Consider the following 21711-nt stretch of genomic DNA (forward strand, 5'->3'; position numbering starts at 1 on the left):
TGGCACCCTCCCACTTAAAATGGATTGGACGTGGGCATGTGCCGGTATGACATTCTGACGCTATGATAACCTTAAGCCAGTGGTTCTTAAACTGGGTTCGATCGAACCCCAGGGGTACGGTAAGTAAGTCTAAGGGGTTCGACGAAGATAAAGAAACGCAGTAGGGCTGCAGCTACCGATTATTTCAGTTAGCAATTAATCGATGAACTGGGTTGGTTCGAATAATCGAGTAATCGTAAAAGGAACATGAAAAATTAAAATACCTGAGCTCAGCCGCAAACAGTATAAAAAAAGTAAATAAATGAGGATCTATGTACAACAAAAGAACAAGTGGCGACATGCATAGCAAAAGTCCACTAGCTTAAATGCTATTAAATGCTAACTTTTTTTTTTTTTTTTTTTTTTTTACAATGCATTCAACAAATGGTTCAGACACATATTCCCACAAAAATACAGCTAAATATACCTATCAACTAAATTGCGAATGCATTAAAAAAAACATTAGTTCAAACAAAAGCTAATCGTGGTCTTAAGAGGGAGCAGCTAGATTCACCCATGTGAATGAGGCAGACAAAAGGGCAGTGTATCCACCCAAATCGATAAAACTAAATGCAAACACTTTCAAAATAAACTATTACAACACCACTTTAATGAAACGAATACTCGAAGCAGCAAAATTTAATTCGAATCTTTTTTTCTAATCGATTACTCGAGTTTATCGATTAATCGTTGCAGTACTAAAACGCAGAGCCCTATTTTTGTACACTGATTAAATCTGGGCAAAGTGGCTTTTTAGATCAGGTTTTGGATTAGGTTTGCTCTCAATTTTCAGCCTTAATTCATTCCTTTTAAGGGTTAGGGTTTCTGATTGGAGGAGGAACTGGTTTGCTCAGTGGAAGGTTGACTCGCATTTGGTATGAGGGAATACAACAGACCAATGGAAAGCGTGGTCTCAAATTTTGACCTGTTTATAAAAGATGTCAAAATTAGAAGAATTTTCAATGGGATTTTGCTAAATTATTAGCTTGCCAGCTTAGATATAATGGTTTTGAATTTGAAAAAAATGGCTTTATTATCTAATTCCGAAGGGTTCAGTGAATCCACATGTGAAACTTGTGGGGTTCTGTACCTTTAGCAAGGTTAAGAACCACTGCCTTAGGCCAAAATATCACAAATTCACGGTATTGCAATTACTGCTCTAAAATGTGCTGCTTTGAGATATCTGGGTTTAAAAAAAAACACTTTCCCATTGAACAGCATTTTTATTTTTCAAAACATATTAGCAAATTGGAACATAAGTCATGAACTTCATAATGATACTGACGGGACACAGGGCCGATTAATAGGGAGCCTATCCGTCAAAGCTGACCGAGTGGAAACACTTTATGTTGAAAATTCTTGTGAATAAATGCTTAAATCCCTGAATTCTTTATAGATATGGACGTAAAACAGTCTTGATTCTTGGTTAAAAGCAAAAAAACAAAACAAAACAAAACAAAAAACAAAAACGGGCAGGTAGCATTTATTTTACGTAAATATGTTGTTGAATGTGCAGTTAGTCTTTCAGCCACAGTAGCGCCGCCTTATCGCCACAAAGAGCTTTTTCCTTTGAAAATTCTTGTGAAAAAATGCTTAAATCCCTGAATTCTTTATAGATATGGATTTAAAACAGTCTCTATTCTTTGTTAAAAGAGCAAAGAACCGGGCAGTTAGCATTCATTTTACGTAAATATGTCGAATGTACTGCTAGTCTTTGAGCCACTGTAGCGCCGCCTTATCACCACAAAGAGCTTGTTGAAAATTCTTGTGAATTTAATTAAATTCCTAAATTCTTTATAGATATGGACGTAAAACAGTCTAGATTCTTTGTTAAAAGAGCAAAGAACCGGGCAGTTAGCATTTATTTTACGTAAATATTGCAAATTATGACGCTAATGCCGTAGTGGTTAATTTCTCCCACTGATTTTTTTCACAACGTTTCAAAATGCATGCATGGTCCGAAAAATATAATATTACCTTGAATCTTCGAACAAATCACTACTGAGACAATCCTTCCTGTTTGTATGCGGTACAGCTTTCATACTTTTTCAACCTAAATCAGGAGTTAAATCACTGCATTTGTTGAATCGCTGCATGTGTTGAATAACTGCGACTAACTGCGAATAACTGAAGCGGACTGTGGGACGGCCCCCTACTTGAAGGCATGGTGCAGTGTCTGTAGAATGTGTACTTTAAATAAAATTCAAATAAATGCAGTCTGTTAGGTGAGCCTAAACCAGTACTTCTCAAATAGTGGGGTGCGCCCCCCCAGGGGGGCGCAGAGCGATGCCAGGGGTGGCGCATGTGACCTCGGTGAACATGCTTTTTTTTTTCTTTTTTTGCCATACTAGAATAAAGTGTACTTGCGCATCCGCTCAGTGGGTGGCAGTGGCGCTCTCATTTTCAAAGTGCGCGCAGTATTTTTGAAGTAAGCAAGAGCACACAGACGAGAGATATGACGAGCTGTGCGCTGTTTTCGAAAGCCGTTTTCCGGCAGGACTCACGCAGCGACCCACTGTCTTCTCCGGTTCTCACGTGTCCGCTCGAGACGTGACATTTTCGGCTTGGGATCGTCACGACGACCGCCGTCACCTACGGTTCTCCCTCGGCCGCCGACAATGCGCTTTTTTCGGGCCGTTTGCCTTTTGGCTTTGACATTTAATACAGTGGTAGGTGAGGAAAGACCACTGTTTACTGTGCCTAAAAATGATTATAGTGGACAGCCGGAAGCCAAAACGCCACTTAAAGACATTAGACCCCAATCTCATTGATAAGCCGCTTGGTTGTTTTTCAGCGAAAACGTGCCAATAATCGTCCCGCTTTGTCAGTGTTATATAAGTAAACCAGTGAGCACTGTTAGCATGCTCAGTGGAAAATAACCCCACACTATTGCAAACCGGAGGTGATACTGTGAGCAGCGAGCAGCGAAAATAAAAACTGTCCTTTTGTCCAAAGACACCCCCCCCCCCCTTCAGTTTTGTTTTTTCGGTCAAATTTTTGGGCATATTGTCCTCATGAGTTAATGTTTCTAATCAATTTGAATTTGTTATTATTTACTGATTTTATTTTTTCAGTATCAAATGTTAAAAATGTACCTTGACTGTATTTTTACAGTTTGGATGGGACTTTTTTTTTTTTTTTTCAATTCAGGCAAATTGATGCGCGCTAGGTCTTTTCTATTACAAACAAAACAATGTTGATGAAGTTATACTTTATAAGTTGATCTCTTTTATTTTCTGTAATAGAAAAAAATGACAATGTGAGGCAGAGGCATACTTATAATAGTAATATTATAGACAAATGATACTATTTACAGTGGCGGCAGAGTTTGGGGGGGCGCGAAACATTTACGTCTTCCTTGGGGGGGCGTAACCGAAAATAATTGAGAAGCACTGGCCTAAACCCACAGCCACAGCTCAACATTATTACCATCAGAACAAAAATAATTGAATTATTTTACAAAAAAAGCACGTGTGTCTGACTCATATATTATTTACATTATACGCACACTCTTTCTCAACACAGACAGTTGCCAGAGAGAAAAAAAAACACGTTTTGCCCTCACTAGACACACTAAACACGCTGGATTTAACTCTCGTAGTTGGTGGGAAACGTTCGTGACGGTGTTTACTAACCTTTAATTTTGTATAAATGAAAAATCATATTGGAGGTATTGCCTCCTCGGCTGCCACCCTCCGCAAACATGTTCTACATGTTGGTTGGCCCTCCTCTAAGCCGCGGCCGTCTGTAGCTTTTCTGTAGCTGAAGTATTGCCATACCAGCGATTTTATTTTCTCCGATGGGGTAAGAAGTTCAGGAGTTTCACCTCCTACAGCCACAGCACAGCTGACTCACTGACACTGAGCAACAACCGATCGGGGGAAGGTTGAGCATTGCAGCTGCAAGGGAGCGATTTCTCCAGGCATTTTTGGGACATAAAAAAATATCTCATACCTTAGGAATGGCATGACGGAAAATTTTCAATGTTTTCATACCACGGTATACCTTGAAACCAGTATTCGGCACATGTCTAATTGGACAACTATCGCAGTGCTGGCCTTTCAATGAGGGGAAGCTCAAAGTGTATCCGCCTGTGAGTGCTTTGTGACTGTGGAGGGACTCAGCGGCACCCACTGCTCGGTGGGGAAAGAAACTAGAGTGCCAGAACACAAGTAGCTACAAAAGAAAAAAAACACCAGAAATAAAAGCTCTATTTTTCGCCAGTCATTTTTAACATGTGTCGCTAGGACGATCAAGAAAGTCTTCAGTTCAACTCAGAACAATGGAAGAAAAATTGAAAAATGCCGCCTGTAGGGTTAGAAACTAGAGTGCCAGAACACAAGTAGCTACAAGAGAAAAAAAACACCAGAAATACAAGCTAAATGTTTCGCTAGTCACTTTTAACCATGACATAAGCCCGATTTAGGTGTCATAAAATATTGTTCGGGAGGTGCGACAGTAAAGGTGAAGTCGACAGTTTTGACCATTATGGAGTAATTTTGCCATGTCGTCCTGAATAAGTGCTTTTTTATTATTTCATATTCCATTTAGCACAAGACTGTTATTTGTCATGACCATGCCATTTATTTAGCAATTGGGGAAAAATACTTGGATAAAAATAATATCCTGTAAAAATATTGAAGTAGAGACAGAAACAATGACATTTTGCAGCTCTCTTCATCGCGTTTTCCTCGTTGTGAATAATTCCCCCTCGACGGGCTGACTGGTGCTTCTCAAGCCATTTATTTAGCTATTGGGGAAAAATACTTGGATAAAAAGAATATCCTGTAAAAATATTGGAGTAGATAGACTGAAACAATGACATTTTGCGGCTCTCTTTGTCGAGTTTTCCTCGTTCTGAATAATTCCCCCTCAGTGGGCTGAAGAGTAAAACCGATGAGCCCATTCTCCCGCTGACGTCATCCACCTGTTGGGGACGCTAGAGCCCTATAACGGTAGGCGTGGCTAATCGGCAGATTAAAAGACTAATTTCTCGTCATCTGCGCTTTACTACATTGTTGTATATAGTCGAATCATCTCAAAATATGACTCTCATTCACATAATCATGCTATTTGAGACTTTTTTTTCTCATGTCGTATGCTCTTTAACGTTACGCGCATGCGCAGAACCGTATCGTTGCAATTTTTGATGGATTGCAAAATTTGTCAGAACACCGATCCGTGAAAAAAAGACCAAAATAACACCGGTCTGTGGTGCAAAAAAGGTTGGGGACCCCTGGTCTAAATGGTTATCAGCACATGCCTAATTGGACGTCTACCACCGTCAATGGCAGCCAAAGAAAAACTCACTGAGGCCTTGCGAAGGCGATCGGTCTTCCCAAAGAAGTAGGCGTCCTCAAAAGACGACGTGCTTCCTCGCAGTTTCTCTGACAGATTCCGGTAAAGGCGCTTGGCGGCATTGGGGGAGGCCGGTCCTCCCGGGACCTTCTTGGCTTGTGACAACTGCAAGTTCTGCATCTGCTTGGTCATAACAGCCGGGAGGCGTCTGAAAATAGTGGAGGAAATAACATTTTACACACGGGAAATGACTTGTTCTGTCTATTCCTTTAACCCACATGACCTCTTGTCAATCACATCTTGGTTTCATTCTTCGCCTCACGCTCTGGGCAAAGGACACCGAGCCTAATTTCCTCAAGACGTAAGCCCGACAGCTTCCAGTTCAAATGCTCTTGATGAGAGCTCGGCAGGAAAAACACCTTCAAGGTCTCATCATTAGTGTGCGACAAATGAAAATTAGCGCTCTCAAGATGATTGTTCCGGTTTGGCCCCAGCGGGATTTTCATTGCGACGACAAACTGAAGCTGATTTGCTTAAATGTTGCTTTGGTCGTGGTAATGATTCAACATTAGCGTCTAAATTTTCGAGTTAAGCCTCGTATTTGAATTTGCAAAATGGTTACGATGATTAAATATTCTTCTGCGCAGCGGCAGTCTGATTCAAATTGTTTTACAAATGCATAATCACAACAACTTAAATCCGGTAGCGACGGTAAACGAGGCTCTTGTACCGCCTTATTCATGGCCAATCCTTACTTTGATGCCCATATTAAAAAGTCCAGGCATAACAATTTGGGCAATTATGTCTGGACTTTTTAATACGGGCATCAAAGTAAGGAATTTGGGCAATTTAGTCTCACATTTCAGTTTAGAAGACCTGCTTCAGATTGAGTTTATAAGGGAATTGACCAGTAGGAAATTGGCTTTTAACCAAATTGGCGGTCAATTTTGTTCAAGAAAAAAAATGCTCTTTATTGGTCAGAAAAAGAATAAACAGCAATCCCTTTTTTTGACGATTCTCTTCTGTTTGCCATTCTTCTCCGGGGTTAAATGTCATTCTTATGTTTTCCCACGCACAAAGCCTCACGCATGGCTTCAGGGGGAGCTGTCGAGGTCGGGCACCTTCACTTATCAAAGTCTAGAGCAAATCCGGATGCCAGTTTTCCCCGTTGAGTTGAAGCGCTGCTGCTTGTAACCTTGGCAACAGCGGCGATGCCGGCGGCTCGTGTTTAACTAGCAACAGAAGTACTAAATGCTCACATTGATGCACTTCAGCTGGCGGCTCTGCTCAGACAGACTGATATTAATGAAGTGTTGGACTTTTTGGAGGGATGTACAAAAGATTCACAATCAGTGGCTGGGCTAGATGCCTAGGTGATGTTTCTGAATCCTCACAGTTCATCTTTTGCCTTTCTTCAAGAGCCTTGAAAACCCATCCGATAGTCCGCTTGCGTAGTCGATTTAAAGTACCTCGTTGTTGGACCAAGACTGAGTGCAAGACCAGACTTAGCTTTCAAAATGTGTTCTTGAAATAAGACCAATTTTCAGTATAGAAGACAAGTTCTTAGTGTCCCCAATGTGGGTGTAAATGAGTGTCCTCACCTGTCCAGGCTTAGCGAGGAGTGAGGGATTCCTGTGTAAAACAGGGGCTTAAGGTCCTTAATCAGAGCATCTCCGGCTGCTGCGCGCTGGTTCCACCTCTGAGCCAAACGGGAGAGCTTACTGTCTGACCTGAAGACAAATGCAGAGCGAGAGAGGAGAGGATGAGAAGACTAAAGTCTATACGCGAGAGGAAAAACACTATTATTAGCCTATTGAGTCCTTAATGGGAGAAAGAGAGAACATCAGCCTATTCGTTTTTGATACCTCTTGTCAGGATGCAATTGAGCTGGAGCTTTCCAAACAGAATTAATGGGAAAGGTAGAGTACACCTTGGACTGTGTGCCAGTCAATCTAATGGTGCATAGAGAGAAAGATAACCATTCAAACTGTTTCCTGCACTAAAGTCAAGAGAGTGTAGGGCAACACCTTCCACTGCACTGGATTGGTCGCCTGTCAATCCTTGGACATGTCTGTTGCTAGTTTGCCAAGATATTCTTTCCAACCAGTTTTTTCAAAAAAACGTTTTACTCGTTAAATCACTGTCCTCCTTTAAAAAAATATTTTTATGTGTATTTAGATTTTTTTGCATGAGTAAATTAACCTTGAAATAAAAAATATAAAAAAACTGATCGATATACAGCATTTATGTAATATCAGTATTAAGGCTCACTTATTTTAAGAAATGCTGCATGTCAAATGTTCTTCTTTCTGCCTAAAATTAGTAACAAATTCCAAATTTAGTGACTTCTATCTCCTTGTTCTCTAAGGCCAGATTTAGTCAAATACTCCTTCAAAAATCTTTTTAGAAGTGCCAAAATAGCAGCGCTGATACTCACAGGCGAAAGACAAGTGAAGAAGATCTAAGGCAACTCCCGAGAGGTCTGCTGGAGCATCTCCGCACGCCGCAGAGATGTCATGCTCGGCACCCGATGCATGCGCGCCACTGTCCGACACCTGTTCACCGGGCCGGGAAAGCGCATGGCGACGCAACCACTGTGACCGAGCGAGCGGGAGGAAGGCGAGAGAGCAAGGGAGGGGAAGGACCGAGTGATGCGATAGAGATGTTTGAGGAGAAGCTGGGCTTGATGAGTGGCTTTCATATCTCACACACATGCAAGCAGTGTGTGTGTGTGTAAACCTGCATAGAGGAGGGGCAGAAGCAGCTGAGTAGAAGAATCGAGAGAGTGAGGATGAGGAGGAAGTACAAGGCCTGATGTTGAAGAGGAAGATGAAGCATGCCAAAGGACTGAAAAACACCTGACAGGGAAGATTTCATGTCAATTTGCCCAAAAAAATCTACCTCAGGACAGAAAGTTAAAAAGAAGCTGGGAGGGCTGCTAGTAACTGATCACGTTTTAGTGCCACTGACGGCAATAGACGTCCAATCCATTTGAACTGGGCTCTCCCATTACAAATAGATTGGATGCCAATAGAAGTTACTGATTTATTTACTCACTTTTCCCCCCGATTCACTTAAGATGTGACATATCTTATATGTGACATCTATGATGCTACACCAACCAATTAACATTTTACATAAACATTTGTTGCAATTAGACATGTGCCGATTACCGGTTTCAAGTTATACCATGGTATGAAAACATCAAGGTTTTAAAGCCGCAAAAATTTTCCGTCATACCGTCTCCAAGGTATTAGCTATTTTTTTATGTCCTAAAAATGCATGGAGAAATATCTCGCTTGCAGCTACAAGGCTCAACCCTCCCCCAACGATTGTTGCTCAGTGTCAGTGAGTCATCTGTGCTACACGATGGCTGGAGGAAGTGAAACTCCTGAACTCTTTTCCCCCCATCGAAGAAAACTAAATCGCTGGTATGGGAATACTTCGGCTACAGAAAAGTCGAAGATGGCCGCGGCTTAGATGAGGAGGACCAACCGACATGTGAAACATGTTTGTGGAGAGTGGCTGCCAAGGAGGCAATACCTCCAATATGATTTCACATTTATACAAAATTAAAGGTTAGTAAACACTGTCATGGATGTTTCCCACCAGCTACGAGAGTTAACTCCGGTGTGTTTAGTGTGTCTAGCAGTGGTAAAACGTGCGTTGAGAAAGAGTGTGTGCAAAATGTAAACATGATACGAGTCATACACATGTGCTTTTCATGGAAAATTATTTTGTTCTAATGGTAAATAATGTTGAGCTGTGGCTGTGGGTTTAGGCTTACCTAAAGGACTGCACTTATTGTAATTTTCTTTAGATATTTCAGTTATTTTTACTTATTTTTTAAAAAATTTATTTTAACTTAATATTACACTTACTTTCCAATTTTGTAATATATTCTAAAAATGGCAAAAACTTGTTTGTTTTATTTTAAACCCAAATATATCAAAGTAACACATTTTAGAGCTGTAATTGCAATACTGTGAAACTGATATTTTGGTTGAAGGTTATCATACCGTCAGAATATCATAGCGGCAAATGCCTAGTTGCAATTATGCAAACACTTGTTCTCACATAGTAATTATGGGGTGATGAATCCAAATCCTACCTTAAGTTTTTTCTGTAAGCCCCAGGTTTTTTTCTGTTGGAAATCATAAGATACATTATTTGTGCAATGCAAACAAATGCAAAGCGATGATTTTTTTTTTTTTTTTTTTTGCATGTCTTTTCATTGAACGGCTATCAAATCCGCATTCAAAATCCTTGTGCTTTTGTTGTATTTGAGAATATGTATATTCTGAAAGTGCTGGTCTCTTTTTTAATAAAACGTTTCTAAATTTAAGGCACCACTTCTAGTTTGCTGCTGTCAAAGGCGGACTGGCATACAGAGATACCGGGATGCCATGGTCAAATGAGCTGACCCTAATATTAGCGCACCCATGTAATCCAAGCATTACAGTAAATGCAGTGAGCGACAAGACAGCAACACTTAGTAGCTTTTCAGTTTTGATCGATTTTAGCGACGCTAGTGGACAAAAGCGGTATTGTTTCATCTAAATGAGGGCTGTGTTTCCCATTAGGACCAGCGCTGTGTTTCCATGTGGACCAGCGCACACCCGAACAGTGTCGTAAAATCCTCAATGAAGGAATCTCCCGGTCGCCTGCAGATGGATTAAGCAACATTTCTGTTTCCAGCGGTTGTGTGAAGGACGAATAGTAATAATGTAATGAATCCAGTTGTGGCTATACAATAGCATATGATGGTTAGCAGCCGTGTGACTTACCACGGCAAACGGGTAAGTGTGGGGAGGGGGGATGTCACGCCAGCGAGTGAAAGCCAATGTTTATTCTGTATATCCTGGTAGCCTTTGTTTTTTTCCCAGACACAACTTTTTGTCTCCTTTGTTGCTCTGCCATCGTTGCAGCATTTGCACTCAAGCATTCATATCGACTTCCGTCTTTATGATGAATGGGGAATGGGGGAAGTGACATATGGATTAAAGCAGTCAGCACGTTTGTAGTTTTGTGTGGCAGGGTTCCTTCCACCCTCCTTAGAGTTAATCAGTGCCGGTGAAAGCAATACAGAACCCCTCAAGATATAAAAGAGGCGTAATTCAACTAGTCAGTTGACATATTATCACAAATTTTATGAAAATATTGTATAAAAGTTGAAAAGTTACCTAGTGTTGCTTTAAACCTAAAAAGTGGCCCATGTGTATTTTGCCCTGAGAACTTTTTGTTTTATTTTATTTGATCAAAATCTACTATTGCCTAGCATAACTCAAGCTATAAGATATAAAAGAGGTGTCATTCAACTAGTTGTCGGTCGACATATTATTACAAATGTTATGAAAATATTTGATAAAGTTTGAAGTTACCTACCGTTGCTTTAAATTCCTCGTGCTCGCGTTGTTCCCAAATCTTAAAAACACTCTCAACACTCTAAAATATACTGTATAATGCCACCATTGTCATCCTTTAAAAATGAAATATACTCGCCTGATCTTAAAACCGCTCCATCTAGATGTGCGTTACGTGCAGTGTCATGTCAGTACAAAAGTATACGGTTCCGCTGAGCAACGGGTCATTTTAGTAGATGGTAGGTTAGTAGTGGACCTCTCTGACAACTCCCATACTCAAAAGTATGCATTTTTACCGGACTAATATTTGGAAAAATGAATAAAAGTCATCCATGTAAACTTTAATTAAGTTACAGTTCTTATTTATGTGGTACTGTAAATCCACAAATTTGAATAAATTCTAGCCAAGGTTGGTGAATATTAGTAGGGGACCTCTCTGACTACTCCCATACTCAAAACCATGGATTTTTACTGTACCAATATTTGGAAACAATAATAAAAGTCCTGTAAGTAAACTTTAGTCAGGTTAAAGTTCTCATTTATGTGGTACTGTAAATCCAAAATTTGGAATACATTCTGGCAAAGGTTGGTGAATAATAATAGTAGTAGACCTTTCTGACTACACCAATACTCAAAACTATGCAATTTTACTGTACCAATATTTAGAAATAGGAATTAAAAGTCTTGCATGCAAACTTTAACCAGGTTACAGTTCTCATTTATGTGGTACTGTAAATCCACAATTCTGAATAAATTCTGGCCAAGGTTGGTGAATATTAGCAGGGGACCTCTCTGACTACTCCCATACTAAAAACTACGTATTTTTACTGTAGCAATATTTGGAACAATGAATAAAAGTCCTGCATGTAAACTTTAATCAGGTTACAGTTATCATTTATGTGGTACCGTAAATCCACAATTTTGAATAAATTCTAGCCAAGGTTGGTGAACATTAGTAGTAGACTTCTCTGACTACACCCATACTCTAAACAATTTATTTTTACTGTACCAATATTTGGAACGATGAATAAAATCCCTGCCTGTAAACTTTAATCAGGTTACAGTTATCATTTATGTGGTACTGTAAATCCACAATTTTGAATAAATTCTGGCCAAGGTTGGTGAATATTAGTAGTAGACCTCTCTGACTAACCCCCATAATCAAAACTATGCATTTTTACTGTACCAATATTTAGAAAAAGGAATTAAAAGTCCTGCATGCAAACTTTAACCAGGTTACAGTTCTCATTTATGTGGTACTGTAAATCCACAATTCTGAATAGAGGCAGAGTTATGCTTCCGCGTCAGACCTGCGCCATCAAGGAAGACCCGATTTACGACCCTCTGCCGTAGCCTTTCTTGCTCCTTCTCAAGTTCAAGCCAAGCTTGGTGAATATTAGTAGAACTCTGACTACTAACATACTCAAAACAAAACATTTTTACCGTACAAATATACTGCAAATTCTGAATTAAAAGCCCAACATGTGGACTTTGATCTGGTTAAAGTTACATCTCTCATTTTTGTGAAACTGTAAATCCACAATTCTGAATAAATTCTTTGATTTAGATTTGTGAATATTAAAGTGGATCTCCCTGTGTTTCTGGCAGGATGGCTTCCAACACCGTCCATGAAGTGGGCCGGTCTTTCAATTCTGCCCCTGGTCCATGTGCTCAAGGCCAAATACTGCAAATTAACTGATTTCAAGCTACAATCATGACTGCGCAGTATTGACACATCCATCAGTAGGTTGAACTCCAGCATTAATCCCTTGCCTTGTGAAGCTACTATACTTATACTGAAGGCAGGAAGGCTCAACCTTCAACCTAATTTCCTAACCAACTAGCTGGCATGTTAAAAAATGCAAGAGTACAGCACATCCCCCTCCTTATCGCCTTTATTGGCAATAAACATTTTGTTTGTCTTCCAAGTGTAATCAACGGATTCATTCAAGTGGATGCCCACGCTTTTTAATCCTCTTATTCATCTACTGTAATTAAAACCCCACGACAAGATTTAAAGCCTGTGGCTACTTTGTATTCCCATGTCGCATAAACGCACACATCCACAAACGTGTACGCACACACATAATCAGCATTGCTGTTGACAACTCTAGCATCACACTGGGGATACGAATTTTATTTTAGTTAAGTCTGACAGCTGGTTTGAATTAATTTTAGGTACGGAATCCAAAACTAATCTTAGTTTTTCCTCTGTTGTTAATATATGTGCTTGTTTTATAAAAATGTTCAATTTTGGAATCAGCATGCCAATTTCAGTTTTAATCAACATGAAAATCCAACAGGTTTTTTTATTTATTTATTTTTTAAATTGAGTCTCAAATTTGTTAATTTTTTCAATCACGTGGAAAACTGCAACTAAATTCTCATGACTACGCAACCCCATTATAAGTGCAATGATGTTAACATGCCACCTGTACTTTGAGGTAAAGAACAATGAGGCTTGAGTGTTTAACGAGAGCGTGTGTGAGATGGAGGACATGCCGAAAGCATTTCTTTGTGGCGTCTCCAAACTCCCGGAAGAAGCAAACAATGCAAACAATGAAAAAGGCAGCTTCCCGCCTCCTCTGCTGAGGACTTGAAGAGCAGTCGACGGCTCCAGCCTATTGGCTATGCTGTTTCCATGACTCCCATTGAGAGCAACAGGTAAACAGGATGGGTGGGAGCTGGTGGATGTGTTTTAAGTGATGGCGCAGGTTGAAGGCATTTCAGCGTGAATAGTTAAATAAGATGAATGAAGAAACCCTACATATGCAAGTTTCTTCTATGTAAAAAAAATATATCAGCGTGCACCACCTTTTTTCACTACATAGTTTCATTGTTTTATTTAATGTTATTTGGATTGTAATTCTTTTAAAGGAAATCCTGTTGCCCCTTATGGTATGCACACCTTGTTTTTTTCTTCACAGAGGATGAAGAATATATGATTGAGTTTTGTTATTGTGTGTCTACATGTGATGCTGCAGTGGTTTTGTTCCAATATGCATTGCGTAAAGGATTTGAATTTTTTTAAAAATCTAAAACAAACTATCGAACACATTATGGCTCATAACTCAAGGTAGTCGTTTGGTGAATTTCCCCTCTTGCATCACTATAACATTACCTTGACTTATTTCTAATCTACCTGGCAACACATCACCTCCACCTGCCTACTAGCCACGTGATTAACGAGGCGACCGTTAAAATTTGGTGCTCCTGAGCACGGGATGTTCCATTTAAACACAATATGGGCTTTGTCGCCTCAAGCTGAACAAAGCCACTCAAAGGCATCATGAGTCATGTCCTCTAGTACTTTTTGAAAAATTCTAACAGGGTACTTGATGAACATGGATGGCTGGAAAAAAAGATATAAATAGCTCTCAAAAACCACTTTACTGAAACTTAAACATTATCAAACACTTACGAAATAAATATTAATGGATCCCAATAGAATTTCTATTTAATTTGAAACATATCTAAATAGCAATGAAAAGATCAAATGTGTAGGCTTGTAATGTGTGCAAAAACTATTTTAAAATAAAGATAATTAGTCTTTCTAATTATACTACTATTTTATTAAACTATTTATACAATATACACATACTAATTATATCATTCATTATTATTATTTTTAATATTTTTAATTAATTTAAGACAATTGCAAAAGGTAAAAGTGTGGAAGTATGCTTGTTTATTTTATTATTAATTTTTTTAATCATAGGTAATCAATCAGCTTCTTAAATGGGATCCACGAATCAATAATGAAGCAGTGCATATTGTATTGCAATTAATCAAAGCGATTCCGCACACACTCCAGCTTAATAAGCACCCTGTTACCCATTACCGACCACGTGCCATGAGCCAACAAGTCACGATTCTGCAGTAAAGCGCAACTAGACCTAACTTTAATGGACAGCACAATGTGTGTGCTTGTGGGGGCAGGTTTTTCAAGCAGCACTTTTGGGAGCGTGCAACAGCGAGGAAATGACTCACATCAATCAAAGAACGCGACATTAGCGCCTCCCCGGGTGTCGCACGGCTCTGACACCGACCAAATGTCACCACGCCGTGCCGACTGGCACTTGGAACCATTGAGAGAAGGCAGAGTCGGTCACCGTGTTCTGATAACGACTGCTAATGACCCCTCAAAACATCGCAACAGTGGCCTGGCTCCAACCTGTAGATGTCCAAACCCTGCCGGCCCCTCCCAATTCAAACAGATTAGACGTCTATCGCCATCAATGACAGCCAGAGAAAAACAGCAAAAAGCCTCATAGCAGTTGAGGCACAAAGCTGCGGTTTGTTGTGTTCAGTGAAAAGCTATACACTCCAGTATTGTAGCTTGCGTTCCATTACCATGGCAACAAGTAGCCAGAGGCCACATTCAACTTAATGGCTACCTTGGGCCCCCTGCGTTTGTTGTGTAGATCATGGAGTGCGGGTGTGGATGAGTGCAATTGTCAAGCGGCGTTTGAAAAGAAAAAAAAGTGGAGCTGTTACAGAAACGAGCATCCTTGTGGCATAATGGTGCGAGGGCGGCAACGCCATTGAGACCAGAGCGAGACTCATTTTATTTACCGTGTCATCGAGTTTGCCTTCAGACTGTGATTTTACACACCAGGGACACTTCATTAGGCATCCCCAACCACCAAGCATTTACAACACGTAGAGTCAAATTATTTTGATACATATATTTTGCTGTTCTATCCTAAAATTGATTTATTTTATTCATTCTGCTCATTAAGCAATTGTTTAATTGTTCAATTGTGTGTAATAAAATCAATAAGGTATAATTATTTGTGGAGTTTTCCGATAATGACTTTTTAACTGATATACCGATATTCTTCAACAAAAATACGATACCGATATATGTGGTCAAGGACTTAACATATTATGGCTGATTGTATTTTGATGCCCCATTGGATGCTTTAATAATGATAATGCTCACATACAAATCCCAAGCATCTTAGTTTGGAGACATCTAATGGTCAATAAGCATAACTGCTGCGCTAAACTGTGACCAGTCCTTGTACAAAGGCAGAAGACTTCTACGTTCTCGTCGAAGGCAACATGCCCAAAACCGATAATGAAAACCCGATGTCGACACTATCCGATATCATTTTAAAATGCTTTCATTAACAACTCTAATTATTTGAATTTTCTTCGATGGAGACAACCGATTCGCTGTGGCGACCTCTAAAGCAGTACTTCTCAAATAGTGGGGTGGGCCCCCCTTGGGGGGGGCGCAGAGCGATGCTGGGGGTGGTGCATGTGATCTTGGGGAACATACATTTTTGTCGTAAATAAAGTATAATTGCACATCCATTCAGTGGGTGGCAGTGCCGCGCTCATTTTCAGCGTGTTCGCAGTATTTTTGAACCAAACAAGAGCACACAGCAAAGAACACTGGAAATTTGAGAAGTTAAGACAAGCAAATATGACAAAGTGTATGTAGCATTTAGCTTTTGCCTGCAGCAAAAATAAAAACTGTCCCTCTGTCCAATGCCACGTCATTTTTGTTCTATTAATTTTTGTTTTTTTTTATCTAATTGTTTGACATATTGTCCTCATGAGTTAATGTTGCTAATAAATTCGAATTTATTATTATTTATTGACTTTATTAAATTTTATTTTTCAGTATCAAACAGTCCAAAAATGTATCTTGCACGTATTTTTATAGAACGAATGTGTGGTTTTTTTTCACCTTATTGTACCGTAAGTTGATCTATATAACTTTTTTCTTTAATTTAAAAAAGAACACAATGTTATGCAGCGTTGTACTTATAATATTAAGAATTTTATATACAAATGATGCTACAGTTTATTTATTTACAGTGGTGGCAGAGAGTTGGGGGGGCGCGGAACGTTTACGTAACGCGTAACATAAAATAATTGAGAAGCACTGCTCTAAAGGGAAAGGCCGAAAGGAAACGAGGAAGATTTTTAATTCTAGATTTATTTTTGGAATGTTTGTCATCTATACACTGACGCTGAAAAACGACCAGTCCAGTCTCAGGTGTTGCCCGGTTCCAGCTCACAAAAAACAGACCCTATTTTGTAAATGTGGCATGGACGAACCTGCAACGTTCCTAAGATTTAAATGACTTACTTCTTTCTGGAGTCGTATCTACTTGGAGTTCCCAGACTCTGCAGAGGAGACAGAATGTAGAAAATGTATCAGTGGATTGGGCAAACCTGCAAGCCTTCATTTTTGGACACCACGCCCCAGAGCTATACAGTAATTCATACATGTTTAATCCATATCCAAACAAAAAGCACTCAAATTTTACATTTGCTACATTGAAGCTTCACTAATGACATTTTCATGGTCGCCAGATCTTACTCAAAGTTGTTCAGTATTGGAATCGGAAACAAAAAACCTTGATCGGAGCATCCCAACTGATGTTACATTCATTCACACGAAAAAGCATCAATGACACCCACATGTTTATTTACCATCCAGTTAATTATAAGTAGGTCAGAGATGTCGCCGTGCTACTTTTTAACAACCTGCAAAGAATTCTGATCAAGCGCACATATGGAAAGGTCAGGACATTGTACAGTAAATATACATCGATGACTCGGTACAAAAGATCATAAGAACGTTATGCACATCTTGTTATGTGTGCAGACTCAATAACTACAAGTGTTTCACAGCAGCACTCAGGAGATCACAAGGTGACCAATTAAATGGAACAACATCAGTAGCAGTACTCGGTGTGCATATTCTCGCACTGTGAGCAAAACGACATCATATATCCAATTTAAATAATAGCGATGCATGATTTGAAATGCGAGATATAAATAAAGCTAGGACTTCGATAAATGCCGCAATTTTCGGACTACAAACCGCTACTTTTTCCCCCACATTTTTAATCCTGCGGCATATAGTCCAGTGCGGCTTATTTGTTGATTTATTTGGGTTAACAGGTAACTTTCTTTGACAGAGGATGGGCATTAATGACATTATTAATTATTCATGATATTAATTATATCACTAACTCCATTATGTCCAGCTCGAATCTTTACATCTATTCAAAAGAGAGGTAATTTTGCCGGATAACACAAAATGACATCTGTCATAAGCATTCAATAATGCTGATGGCAGTGTAATGTCATAACTATGATGGTCTTATGACAGTCTTATGATGCCACTGTCAAAGTGTTAGCAAATACCATAACGAGCAATTACCGAAATTTCCTGAATATAAGGCGCACCCGTGTATAATGCGCATCCCAAATTTACTTGTAAAATCTAGGGAAAATTATTGTACCCGTTTATACAGCGCACCCTAATTTTAGCACCAATAAATAGAAGAATACAAGAAAACAGAGCTTGTGTACAGATACAGAAATGTCATTTTACTGACTGGTGAAACACAGCACAAGCATAGCACATTGGTAGTTCAAAACATTACCATAAACTGACAATATGTACGGTAATAATATGATTTGACAACTTTTCCAACTTACCAGAATCTAGGAGAAAACAAAACAGATGTGACTTTTCTTTTAAAGGCTGCTGTATAACTTGCTCGTTTCATCATGATGAATAAATGTTTCTTCCATGGATTGATACGGTAAAATGAAAGTGAGAACGTAAGTCGGAAATCCGTGAGAGCTCGCTCTCAACACGACAGTAACAATAGGAAATATTTTTATTTGGGTTTGAGTTTACCGAGGGACAGATATAGTTGACGGACACACACAGGAAGTCTGTTGTTACGTTTGTTATGGTCCGAGTTGCGGAGCTGCAATAAACGTGGACTCAAATGAGTTCAAGAAACTAAATTCTGTGCTTTATGAAGAGTGAAAAAAGCAGAATTTAACACAGACGAAATCATTCGGCCGATTAGAGTGAAGTATTACCGAAACAAAATAGTGACGTCACGTACCGTAATGGTCGTCAACGGGTCGCCGCATACGTTTCTTCAACATAACGTGACAGTGTCAATAAAAAAAAAAAAATCGGTTTATATATATATATATATATATATATATACATATATTTCTGTCTCCATCCATGTACCCGTTTATAATGCGCACCATGATTCTACAAGTTGATTTTGAGGAAAAAAAGTGCGTGTTATATTCGGGAAATTACGGTAATGAAACAACTGGAACAGTAACTGAAGAAATAATTAGCACAGAACATGAATTTTTAGCAAATACCATAACAAGCAATTAATAAAACAACTGGAACAGTAACTGAAGAAATAATTCGCACAGAACATGAATTTTGTTATTTACGTTGTAGCGCTGCAATGCATGTTAGGAGACATGTTGGATGACAATAGTGTTGACAGCAGGTGGCCACAGAGGTTGACTGTCTCCCCCAAGGGAACAGTGATGGCCAAATGAAGCTTCTTGAAGCAATGAACCAATTGGCTGCAAAGCTTCATGGTGGTTCATTTGAACTTATGACAATCTTATGATGCCGCTGTCAGATATAGTGTTAGTGTTTAATATGTTTTGGTGTAAATATCCTACAATACAGTGAGGACAGCTGCGGCTTACAACCCAGTACGGCTCATCTCTAAACAGATGCTGTTTTCGTGTCAAATATGATGGGTCGTGGCTTATAGTCAGGTGCGCCTTATAGTCTGAAAATTACGGTAAAGCTAAGACTTCGCTTTAGACTTCCATTGAAAAATGACAGCAGATTTAGCATTTTGTCTTTATTAGGCAATTATTTGATATCCAATGGTCACTAAAGTGTAGGGGTGTGACAAAATATCGAAATGGTGATATATCGTGATACTTTGTATCCCAAAAGGTTATTGATATGCACCTGCCAAGAAATGAGATATCGTTTTGAAAAGGTGTCAATGTTAAAAAAGAGGAACCAAGAAGTTCCTATCAAAATCTTCAAGTATAATAGTGTCTCAGTTAACTCTATGGCTGCCATTGATGCGATCAACGCCCAATCCACTTAGACTGGGAGGGTAGAACGAATGTTCATTCATTCGAAACCAGAGCATTTACAGTCACTCTTTCTGATTTCCAGGCCATTTACTGTTCATTTTGGTACATTTACAGGTCGCTTCCTGTTGAGTTTGAGTCGCTGCCTATTCATTTGGGAGATTCCTGGGCCACTTTCTGCTCCGTAACCCAAAATCAACAGGAAGTGACTCATAAAATGCCCCAAAATCAATAGGAAGTGACTCAAAATCAATAATTTAATGATCTGAAATGCCGCAAAATTACCTTGTTGACTAGCATTGGCTGCCACTGATGGCCATAGATGTTCAATCCGTTTGAAGTGGGAGGGATGGCAGCGAATGAACGTTCATTCGCTGCCACCCTCCCAGTTCAAATGGAATGGATGTCTACTAGTGGTAAACACATTCCAATTCACAAGAGAAGCTTGTTTTTCTGTTTATTAGTCGTTTTGTAGAATAGGTTGATTTCCTGACCAATGTATCGATAATCGTTGTATTGCCATATCGTGAGATTATCGTTATCTTAAGCTTTGTATCGCAAATCCTATCATATCGTGAGGTACTAAGAGGTCCCACTCCTACTAAAGTGTTTGAAAAAGTTGCTTTGTCGGCGACACCAAAGACACAAATCACGGCGTTATCCCTCTAGTATTGCTGAGACACATTGTACATCAAAATAAAAAGCACCATTAAGTTTCAGGAACTTCCTATCCAGTCACACAAAGGTTGCATGAGGAAAAAGGTGTTAAATTCAGGTTGCACTTTCCCAGGAGATTATTGGGATCTTATTCAGAATTATTAATGCAATTGTGGATAAAGAACTTTTCGTCCTTGAGCGTGTCTTCGAGCGTGTTCCTTCTAGATGGTGATAAAAAAAAAAAAAAAAAAGAAAAAAAAAAGCAGTACAGGTACAAACGAAGAGACGACTGTTCCATCTGCTTGCCCCTGTTCACTTGACTGAGGTCAATTTGGCAGTGCGCCTTCTGAACGGTGATCAGCGCACCAGCGGGATGTTACGATTGCGACCGCCCGCCGGCACCCAGATGAGATTATCACTCGACCCGCAGTTACCATTGAGCGCTGGCTCACATAGAGACATTACACAAAAAGCTCATCCATTCCTCGACCTGCAATTGAGTCAGTGATTACCTGCTAGTGTGTAATCAAAGTGTGCTACGGGAATTTAGCTAAATTCACCAAAAATTCAAACCACTGAAAGATATGTGCCGACGCATGAATACGTCACGGTTTCAAAAACGCAAAATTTTTCTGTAATACAGTCCCTAAGGTATTAGCTATTTTTGATGTCCAAAAATGCAGGGAGAAATGCCTCGCTTGCAGCTGCAAGGCTCAACCCTACTCCACCTGTTTGTTGCTCAGTTTCAGTGAGTCAGCTGTGCTACACGATGACCGGAGGAGGTGAAAGTCCTGAACTTTTTCCCCCTTCGAAGAAAATGAAACTGCTTGAATACTTTGGCTACAGAAAAGTTTAAAGCTTAGAGGAGGACGGCCAACCGACATGCAGAACATGTTTGCAGAGGAGGCAATACCTCCAATATGATTTACATAACATATACACAAAATTAAAGCTTAGTAAACACTGACATGAACGTTTCCCACCAGCTACGATAGTTAACTCAAGCATGTTTAGTGTATCTAGGTGGGCATTTTCTCTGGCAACTGTTGAGAAAGAGTGTGTGTGTGTGTATAATGTAAACATGATACGAGTCATACACATGTGCGTTTTATGAAAAATAATTATTTATTTTTCTTTTGGTGATGATAATAATGTTGAGCCGTGGCTGTGGGTTTAGGCTCACGTAAAGGACTGCATTTATTTGAATTCTATTAGAATATTTATATTTTTTGTTATTTAAAAACATATATTTTAACTTAACATTATACTAATGTTACAATTTTCTAATGTTTTGAAAAATAAATCCTATTCAATTAATTTTTTTTTTTAACCCAGATATCTCAAAGTAACACATTTTAGAGCTGTGATTACAATACCGCAGTACCGTGAAACTGATATTTTGGGCTTAAGGTTATCATACCATCAGAATCTCTCT

At 39.3% G+C, this 21711-nt stretch overlaps 1 protein-coding gene across 3 annotated transcripts in view; it reads right to left on the reverse strand.

Annotated features, from left to right (window-relative positions):
• Window positions 1–21711, reverse strand: part of ankfn1a (ankyrin repeat and fibronectin type III domain containing 1a) — an 88359-nt gene that overhangs the window by 45008 nt on the left and 21640 nt on the right. The window contains exons 6-9 of one of the 3 annotated variants that reach the window (XM_057826052.1): window positions 16807–16844; window positions 7203–7289; window positions 6939–7067; window positions 5350–5545 (exon numbers count right to left, since the gene is read on the reverse strand). In XM_057826052.1, coding sequence (XP_057682035.1) covers window positions 5350–5545; window positions 6939–7067; window positions 7203–7289; window positions 16807–16844 — 450 coding nt within the window. Of the gene's footprint in view, window positions 1–5349; window positions 5546–6938; window positions 7068–7202; window positions 7290–7774; window positions 14207–16806; window positions 16845–21711 lie in introns of those variants that run through there. The other 2 variants (XM_057826053.1, XM_057826055.1) reach the window with 2 other exon arrangements.

This window comes from Corythoichthys intestinalis, chromosome 21 (genome assembly GCF_030265065.1).
Source record: "Corythoichthys intestinalis isolate RoL2023-P3 chromosome 21, ASM3026506v1, whole genome shotgun sequence".
Taxonomy (NCBI): domain Eukaryota; kingdom Metazoa; phylum Chordata; class Actinopteri; order Syngnathiformes; family Syngnathidae; genus Corythoichthys; species Corythoichthys intestinalis.